General features: G+C 28.3%; 1 protein-coding gene across 2 annotated transcripts; it reads right to left on the bottom strand.

Annotated features, from left to right (window-relative positions):
- Window positions 1-5,489: 5,489 nt before the first annotated feature.
- Window positions 5,490-9,605, bottom strand: LOC105640659 (agamous-like MADS-box protein MADS2). Of its 2 annotated transcripts, none has more exons than XM_020681793.3 (8): window positions 9,289-9,605; window positions 7,614-7,692; window positions 7,183-7,247; window positions 6,633-6,732; window positions 6,390-6,431; window positions 6,266-6,307; window positions 5,951-6,087; window positions 5,490-5,845 (listed from the first exon to the last, which is right to left on the bottom strand). In XM_020681793.3, exons 1-8 carry the CDS (start codon window positions 9,471-9,473, stop codon window positions 5,755-5,757), a joined length of 741 nt encoding a protein of 246 aa, XP_020537452.1. In that variant the 5' UTR covers window positions 9,474-9,605; the 3' UTR covers window positions 5,490-5,754. The 2 variants fall into 2 exon arrangements, with proteins under 2 accessions (XP_020537452.1, XP_012080419.1); XM_012225029.4 differs by having other exon boundaries at window positions 7,183-7,244; window positions 9,289-9,604.
- Between the last annotated feature and the right edge of the window lie 889 nt (window positions 9,606-10,494).

Raw genomic sequence — 10,494 nt, 5'->3', positions numbered from 1 at the left:
CATATTAATAAAATTCAAATCGAAACTTCTCACTTTTCAGACAAGTAAGAAGACCCACCAGACTATGTGACCGGCTGTCATTAACATTATTTAAACATAATGGAAAGATTAAATAAAATAATGTATCTTAGCTTTCTGTGGTTAAGTAGTTATTATCAATCACATTGGTTTTCTATTTGATTAGTTGTTTTAGGAGGTGGGTGTTTATAAATAAATAATATTTCGAATTATTGTTGATTATTAAAAAATAGGAATAAGAATTATCGATGAGTACAAGAACTCAGAAATAGAATTGGAAAGTGACGGTATGGTACGGACACTTTCTCAGCCACAGAGATATTGTTTTTTTTTTTTTTATCTATATTTTTTTCCCCACCATTACAAAATTTGTCGGCATCACCTCGTACTTCCCTAAAAGAATCTAAGTCTTAATAATTAAACTAGAGAACTAATGCCATTATGAAATGAATATTAACAAGAATGAATTAGATGAGATACATGCATGCATGTTTGTTTGTAATTTTATACCATTAAACAAATCTTATTTTGTAATTCAACTATTCCAAATATATTTTTCTTAATTTAAAATCTAAAACTGTCATTATTATTATTATTATTATATTCACAGACAAGTGGAAGTTAATTTGCATGTGTACTCATATCTTAATTAAGGGATTATATGCAGAGATGAAGTTAAAATTTAAATAGAAGGGAAGCAAACTCTAAGTTTAGGAATTTAAAATTATTATTATTATTATTATTATTATTATTATTATTATTATTTGCATCAGTTGAAGGATAATGTTTTCAGCACAAAATCACGTTAATTTTTTCATTAACATGACACGTGAGATGTCTCAAATTAAAGCATTTTCAATTATAAGAGTTCTCACAAATTTTATGAGTCAATTAAAAAGCTATTCTATATTGTGTAATTGATAATGTTTAGACTGCTCGAGACTCGGCTCAATAAAAACATGCTCAAGCTCATTCGATAGCTTATTGAGTTGAGTTATCGATCTCATTTATTAAATGAATTGAGCTCGAGCTAGATTTATATTAGCTTACGAACTAGTTTTATTCAGTCAAGCTTATAAGCTATTGAGTTGAACCGAACTCATATGTCAACTCAATAAGGCAAATTAATTAAATATATTAAAACAATGTCGTTTTGATTTGATAAATTTCAAGTTCGAGCTCAGATACAAATTGAATTTGAGCATATTCTTATTGAACATGTCTCGAACTCATTATTTATTTGCAACCATAATAATATTATTTCAATCCGTTCAACCTCTTATCAATTATAAAAAGTGTAACCTTTTGAGTCTCGAGAATTTGATGCAGCATAAAATAAATCCTCAGTACTCTTGCAACAGTACATAGTTATAAAAAGTGTAACCTTTTGAGTCTCGAGAATTTGATGCAGCATATAATAAATCCTCAGTACTCTTGCAACAGTACATGTGGTGGCTTTGTCACTGCCATACCACTCCAAAATTTACTGATGAATATCTCAAGCTGTTTCAATTTTAAATTTTTGGTCCTTTTTCTTTGCCATCGTCCTTTTTGATGGACCGGTGAATCTTAATCCCCTAATAATACAACGTTTCAAACCACTTAAATTATGGGAATAGTTCTGTCATAATTTAGCATGCGTGCATACCCATATTTAATAAAATTAATATTGAAAAATATCAATTTTAAAAAACTAATTAGTATTATATATTTATGTATATGTAAATATAAATAAATTACACAATTAAAATATAATTGTTAAATAAATTTATGAATTATGGCGAAGTACTGCTGATTATTTTTTTTTCCAAAAAAAAAAAAAAAAAAAAAGGAACTGATGCTAGTGTGAGGTTGATTTGATATCAGTGTCACTGGAACTTCTCTTGGAGGCAAATGGTGCCACGTTGCAGAAATTGAGCACCCACCACAAGTAATCCACTGACAAGTTTCAAATGCCAATTTTTCAATATTTGCAAGCATGATTTGACCCAGAGACGGACCGGGGAGTTTGGGAGAGCTGTGGCCCCAGATTAAAATTTTTTTTAAAAATTTTTGAGTGAAAAGTTTTTTTTAAAAAAATATTGTAGTCGTACCTCATTTAATTAGTATAATTGTTTTTTACACCTGACTGTTTGAGCTGGATTCCGTCTCATAAAATTATTTCTAATAGTGCATGCATTTCAAATTGCATTATTTTAAATTCTATTTGGTAAAGTTAACTATTTTGATAATTGTTAACTGTTTTATCAATGTTTAATTGTTAGCCGTTTAAGTAGTTTTTTATCTACTCAAATAGCAAAAAGTTAAGCGTTACATGAATTATTTTTTTATAAAATGTTACTTTAATCTCTAAAAACTAATTCAAACGCTATGTTACTAAACATTATAAAAAATAGCGTTTAACTCTGATCAAAATGCTGAAACTCGAATCAACCCTAAAAAAAAGTGGACTTTATATGCCATTAATGAATACTAAATTCTCAGTCCTTAACTAGGTATTCGACATGAATTTGGGGGCTCCAGGATTAGTACATAAAGATATAAATGAATGGCATTGGTCATGAAGGAGAAAGAAAAAAAAAAAAGAAAAAGAAAATGAGGGGAAAAAAAAAAAAAAAGAGTAATGGCTGGGTAGAGGCAGAAAATATTGTTGATTCTAAAAATTGGAGAACATGACATAGAAGAAGACCAGACAAGGGAAGAGAGACAGGGAAAGACATAATAAGAGAAAAGAAGCATGGTTTTGTGTATATTTATATTTTACTTTGGTGAGGTTAATTTCACGTGGGCTGTGTTGGGCCAAACCCAAATAGCATAAAAAGAGGTCAGGTACTTTGTCTTTTCTTTAAGGCCTTGACCAATCTGATTGGCTGAATCTGGTGTCTGAAAATGAAAGGATTGTCTAAAATATAGTCAGCATAATTTTCTTTGCCTTTATGTGATTAAATTCAAGTTTTTTCTCTAATTGGTGATAGAACTTGTAAGGCATCTAGAGTTCTGTTTCCTCTTGCTCTTTCTTTGCTTATGCCCAAAATAGAATTCTTTTTTTCCTTTTTTTTTTCCCAAGAAACAAGCATGAAAGTGCACAATTTTCTTTTAAATATATAAATTTTTTAAAGAGAGTAGTTTTTTTAATGTCAAATTTTAATATTTTTATATTATATTATGCAAATTAGACAAGCTCTCCATCATTTCGTTAAAGGCTAATTTGCATATTGTGCTTATAGTTGAAATGGCAAAGTTAACTTAACAATGAACATTGCCTAAAATTCTTTGTTAGCCCAATGTCTTTTTGCTGGTCAACTTAAGATCTTAGAAAAAAAAAATAAATTTAGTCTCTGTTTGTTTCTTGAAAATAACTTACCTTTAGAAAATATTTTTCAAAAAAAAAATATTTTTCTTGAAAAATATTTTCCAAATAACTTATTTTCTGTTGTTTGGTTATAATATTAAAAATTAATTAAAAATATTAAAATTTTCAACCCATAAGACCATACAAATATTAATAATAGTAGAATTTTTGTATTTTAAAAATTTTATTGTTAAATATAAAAAGAATGCAAAAAAAAAAAAGATTTATAAGGTTATAATAAGTTTGTCAATGTTCGGAAAATATGTTACACTCTTGAAAATGAAAAGTTATTTTCTTTAAAAATGAATTAATTTTCTTTTAATCAGAAAAATTTTTTTCTGCGGTTGATTTATTTTCCATAAGGCTCCAAACAACCGAAAATTATTGCAAAAAATATAGGAAAACAAACGGAGTAGAGAGTTAGAGTGTTGAGTTTGATTTTTGCCTCATCTTTTTTTTCTCCCTATGCATGGTAGGCTTGGAAAAAAAATTATTGATTAAGACCATTGACTTGCAAAGCAATGATGTAGTATTTATAATCTTGTTCAACGTCATCATTCTTGATTTATTTTATTTTATTTTATTATTTTCTTGATCTTATTAAAAGTAGATCATTCATTCTAAAATTATAAAATTTCTAAAATAAAAAAATCATAATTTATTTTATCATTATTATTTTCAAATAAAGTCGCTTTATTTTCTTCAAATTGATGTAATCAACTTGGTGGTTATGCACAATAAAAAATCTCTTTTAACTATTGATTACAATGCTAAATAATTATCACTTTTATACAATATAAAGGAAAGATTTATCTCCATAGAAAAATAAAGTGACAAGCATAATTAATAAATCAAATAAAAATAATAATTGATTGATTGTCCTATGAAACAAAACTCTTGCTTAATTATGGAAGGTCAAAAAAGTCTCTAATGATGTGATTAGGTGAGATTAGAAAGAGATAATTACTTATTCAATTAACTTGAAGGTTACATTTGTATATGGTAGGGTTAGACTGTCCTTTAATTATGTTGGATTTGATGGGGATGCAAGTGGAAAAGTAATCAAACTTCCTTAAAGAGTAAAAAATATTTAAAGTAATTAAAATAATAAGCAATCATCTCATTTTGTTCTTTTAATACTTTCTTTCACACGGATAGATTCATTGGATATCTTATTTTATACAGGACATATTAACATTTTTTAATAAAAAGTATAGATTCATTGGATATCTTATTTTAGACGGAACATATTAACTTGTTCTAATGAAAAGTTTAATGAGTAAAGAATAGATGGCTTCCACCATATATATATATATATATATATATATTAAGCTTTAAGACAAGCAATCTTCATTACATTGTTTTGGATTAGATATGTAAATTAAGTTAAAAGGGTAAATAGTAGCAAGTTAGTTTGATTAATGAAAGATGCGATGGAAAATGCATATATGAGATGAGAGGTGATTTATATAAAGGCCACTGAATCAGCTTGACAACTATGGGTTTGACATAATAAGCTTCAGGCCCATTAGGACAACTTAAACTTTAGCCCACTAGGAGGCCCATATAGGCACTATTATATTGTTTCTCTTCCATTGTTGTATTTCAATCTCTAACAAAGATTGGTCTTAACTATTAATCTACTAATCTAATAGCATATAATTTCTCCCCTCCACTTTAAATGTGGTTTAAGGTATTTATACAAGAATAAAAATTTATTAAATGATTTCATTTTTTTTAATATTCAAATATTGAGATATTTTCTTCTAGCTATTCCTTATGGCGGTCATCAATGTGTTTAAGCATTGTATTACAGGATGTCATATGTATTGAGTTTGAAGTCTGCTTAAATGATGGTATGTATATATATACATCATAAATTGGAAGATTAAAAATCTGTTCGGTAAAATTAGTTATTTTGATAGTTGTTAGCTGTTTAAGTAGCGTTTTACGAAAGCTAAACATTATATAAAATGTTTTATAAAACATTATCCTAATCTCTAAAAATTATTTCAAATGTTATATTACCGAACACTATAAAAATAGTGTCTAGCGTTTCAATTTAAAAAACTGATGTTGAACACAGCCCTACATAGAGCACAAATATTTACACACTTAGTAAACATTAAATACAAGCCATACGTCACATAAATCTATATATAAAATTGTAAATACAAAATCTGTCTTTAATGTATGGCACCTTACATACATTTACTTGATCAATTAAATTATTGTCTTCAATCATAATTACAAATTATGATAACACAGATAACAACCAGAATTATAAGAAAATATGATAATTAATTAAGAAGGGGAATTTAGAAAAGCCCAAAAAGGTTATGAAATTATATGTAATTTTAATTATATTTCAATTAATTAATTAGTCAAAGCATCCACCCAGGAATGAATCCATTGACATGTTGGTTGTGGGCACCAGCAACGTTCATCATCCCTTCAGCACCCACATGATTGTATCTGTAACCATTGAAAATCCAAATACAAAAGGAAATAATATCTCATTTCAAAATAAGAACATTAGAATTCTTTAATAACGATTTTAACTGTAATTAAAATTAGTACCCAATTTGCAGGGTGGAGTTTGATCCCAAGTGTTGGAAGAACCCGTCCGACTGAGGCGGAAGCCGGCTGTACGGAATGTTATGCCCTCCGACATCCCATGCGAGTCGAAGAGGAATTTGCGCGCTGCTTTCTTCCAACTATAAAATGAGAATTTATTAAAGAGAAATGGAAATGTCCGTTTAATTTAAATTCTTAAATTTTTATTTTTGGAGACAAGTACTCAATTACAAAATTACTTAATAGAGAAAATAATTAGCTCGGGCTTAATTTGTTCTTTATATATATATATATATATATATATATATATATATATACCTTCCTTCTCAAGGCTTTATTAGCTTCAAGTAGCAGTTGCTCCTGCACAAGAAGAATGCCAAATATAAGTATATTTGGAAGCTTTCTAATAGCTAAATTAATATTTATACTGAGATATGCATACCCTGTTTTGAAGATCAGAAAGCTGATCAAGCATGGACTGAGTCTGAAAACAACATGAAACAAAAGATAAATAATTAATTTAATTTAATTTAATTAAATAAGGATATATTGGAGAAATATTACTCTGCACAATATTAAATTTAAATTATGACCTAAGCTTTTTATAAAAAAAAATTAAAACAAAAAGAACAAATATATATTTGATTTTAATTGTTTTGAAAGAAATTATTAGAACTGTAGGTACCTTTTTTGACCTAATTTGCTTCAAGGAGGTCTCCAGCTGATGCTCAAGCTGCTCAAGTTCCTTTGTATTTAATAGTCCCAAATCTTCACCAAGCAGATTCCTTTTTTTTTTTTTTTTTATCAGCGAAATTTTTTAATCTTATTAATTAAAATTACCAGGAAAAAACTTAACAAAACTTTAGCAAAACTAAACCCAAGCCAATAGACTTTCTCCAAAACACGCAAATCATAGGTAAAAAATGTTAAAGTAAAAAAAAAACCTGGACTGGAATGTATCAATATAAAGAACTATGGTAGAAGGTAAAAATTCTTGAGAGAAGAAGCAATAACACTTTTGTAGTAAGTAAAATAGAACCAAATTTAGTAACTCCAACAATAACTTGAAACCAGCACTATTAATTGCTCACATGGTATACCTCTATTCGCCCAATCTCAACGAATCAAGTCACATAAGATATCGCCCCAAAACCATTAACGAAATTCCTAATCACATTTAACAGAATCATTACTTAATTGCAGTTTAATTAACACACACATATATATAATTGTACCCTTGAGACCGTTGGAGGACCTCAACTCTAGCTTTTAGCTTCAGATACTCCTGGTAGTTGCCCTGCTTGAGTACACAATAATGGGATATTTAAATTAATTATGCTCAAACATATGCTAATATATTTCTGAATTAATTAGATATTTACATTTACAAGCATTGAGATATACTATAATGCAATTAATGTTATTAATCAATAGTAGTAAACCTTGAACATGTGATAGTTTGCTTAACTAGTATTCAGATTTTTATTTTTCTTCTACAGTTCGATTAAAATTCTTAATTAGTACTTTAAGAATATTCCTAGATCGACCTATATTGGGTATATTATATGATGAGCTGCAATGGAATTTAATGTAAATGTAATCAAACGCATCTCTAATGTAACCATTATATTACGTTTCATTACTTCGCACCAGATCAAATGTATACCTGTGATTCATGGCCAGGTATGTTTGCTTCTAATGCATCATAACTGCACTTATGGTACTTCTCAAGTGTTCTCACCATGCTGCGGTAGAAGGAAAGGATGATTAGAAAATTTATAATAAAGAATTAACCAAAAATTCTAAAAAATTATTTAATTCAAATCCATTTAAAGCAATTAATTTCTTTCACTGCATTAAGTATATTAAATATCTGCAGTATATCATATTATCTCCAAGCTATTGATAATAATTCCTTCTCATATAAGAATAATGAGTACCACATCTTCATGTATTGCCATCCTATTTATATATAGAACTAATTAAAATATTGAGATTCTTATGCCCAGAATGAAGTATTTATGTTCAGAAAATAATGAAAGAAAATTGAAAAATTTCTTGAGCTGTTAAACAAAACAGAAGTTCCACATTAAAATATTTCTCATTAATAAAGGAATAAAAAGGGGTTAAAGAGAGAAAATAAATAAAAGCTTAAGAAAAGAACAAGAAACCTTGGCAGATCAGTTACAAGGATTTCATATATTTCTCTGAATATATAGTGAGAGCCAAAAAAAAAAAAAGGTTATAACAAAGGAATGAAACGTGAAGCTATATATAACCTAAATGGTGAAACAAAGTTTTTGTCTTCGTGTGCTATTTCAGTTTTTGTTGTCTAATATATTAGGGTTTCTGTCAGATATTGTTTTAGCAGTTTAGCTAAAGAGACCTACACCTCCCTAATGTAAGAATTTTCTGCCAAAGAAATTAATAAAGAACAAGAAACAAATTGTACATGTTTAAAGGCCTTGATAATAAATTAGCAGCTCCTTAAGTATCTAATGCATGAGTTTTCGAGTACAGCACTAAAATGTTTCTTGACTATGTATTAAAACATATTAATAATCAAAAGTAAAATATATGGAAGGAAGGCAAAAATACAATGGTAATTAACCAATGGAAATTAAATATTATTATCCATCTTTGCTTTTTTCCTGTCCGCAGCTATTAAAGAAATAAAAAAAATTCTCTCTTTTCATTGCAACAACTGATAGAGCAGACTTACACTGAAAAACATCACATCGCCTGCACTAAATCTCAACAGTAAATTAACCAGTTATACACCGTCCTTAATTATATATAGTCAAGCATAATAATAATAATAATTAGGGTCTTATTAATAAAGATCAGCTGATTTTCCTTTAGATTTAATCAAAATTCAGTTTAAAAAGAAATCGAAGATCGTAAGAACAAAAAGAAACAAGAAAAACCCAGAAATATCTTGTACTAAAACCATGTAAAACCTGAAATCTTACACTAATGAACACCTGAATTTGGAAAAGAAAATATGTAGAAGAAACGCAAATGGTATATAGATCACCAAATATCACTTAAAATGCTAATTAGATCATCAAAATTAAACCAAAAGCAACTAAGCAAATAAAAACCTAAACCACTTGCTTGAATATAATGAAAAAGTACAAATTTATTTTTATAATCAAGAAAACAACCGAAACCCTAGAAGTAGTAACTGATAATAAGAACTGGGTTCTTGAAAAGCACAGATCTTGTCCACAAATGCAGAAAAACAAATTAATATATGTATATATGACTATATATGGAGAAAGAGAGAGAGAGAGAGAGAGAGAGAGAGGAAGTTTATAAATATATGTGTTTGCATATACCTAGAGCTGCTACAGAACTCATAAAGCTTTCCACGGTTAGAGAAGATAATGAGAGCAACTTCAGCATCGCAAAGAACTGAGAGTTCATAAGCTTTCTTGAGCAATCCATTTCTCCTCTTGGCAAATGTTACTTGTCTGTTTATTTTGTTTTCTATTCTCTTCAGCTCTACTTTCCCTCTCCCCATTTTCTCTTTCTAGACCAACTTTCTAGTCTTTGTTAAGGGATGCCAAACTTTTTAAAGCCCTATATGTTTTAGTACTCAAGAGATAAAAGACGAAACCAGAGTACAGATATTATGAGAGAAATGAAAACCCTGGCTATGGCATCTCTTTTTATCCGGTTTCTTTTTTTTTTTTTTTTTTTTTTTTTTTTTAATTTGCACACATGTCTCCTCGCTTTCACTCTCCAATAGTGGGGACTCTAAATTTCGAACCTCGTTAGTAAAATTCACCTGTAATCTATCCTATTACTATTGATCCACATAGGTTTATCTTTTTGAAAACAGTATTGATGTTTTTCATATATTTAATCTAACTTAACATGTAAATGGATTTCATTCCCAACTGTGCATGGCCATAAACCGATTCTGGATTGGAATTTCCCATAACCAGCCAATTTCTAGCTGATACCGATTCCAAAAATTAGAAACAGAATTGGTCATTTTCTTTGGAATAAGCCAGAACATGCTAGTTTGCGACCATTTCAACCCAAGGATAAAAATAAAAAAAATAAAAAATCTTCAACCTGCTGGAACCATATTAAAATTAAAATCGAAATCAAAATTAAACTGATTTTAACCAGATCGCTCTCAATTCGTCCAATGGGATGCATACAAATTTTTCTTATTCATGAATTTCTAATATTGCATACATGATTTGTCTTTCATCCAGGATGATCAATTAAGAAGATAAACTTATAACAATTGGCGAAAATTAACTCTTAATCTTGAATATAAGAGAAATAAAACGTTTTAAATTTTATATTACCACCAAGAAATTATATATAGTAGGGTTTCTATATCAGTCTAAATGTCTTTTTTATAAACAGTCCAATTTTTTCACTGTTTTGATCAAAACAGTATCTGACATTATTATTGATAGTCACCCTTCTTTCTTTTTGTACACATAGTAATATAATTAAATTTAATAACTGTTTTATCCATATATTTATTTTTAAATTTCTTTTTGGATTTTCTATGGAATGTC

This window comes from Jatropha curcas, chromosome 10 (genome assembly GCF_041381405.1).
Source record: "Jatropha curcas cultivar XTBG-Jc1 chromosome 10, XTBG_Jcur_1.0, whole genome shotgun sequence".
Classification (NCBI taxonomy): Eukaryota; Viridiplantae; Streptophyta; class Magnoliopsida; order Malpighiales; family Euphorbiaceae; genus Jatropha; species Jatropha curcas.
This window is presented reverse-complemented; position numbering and strand designations above follow the sequence as displayed.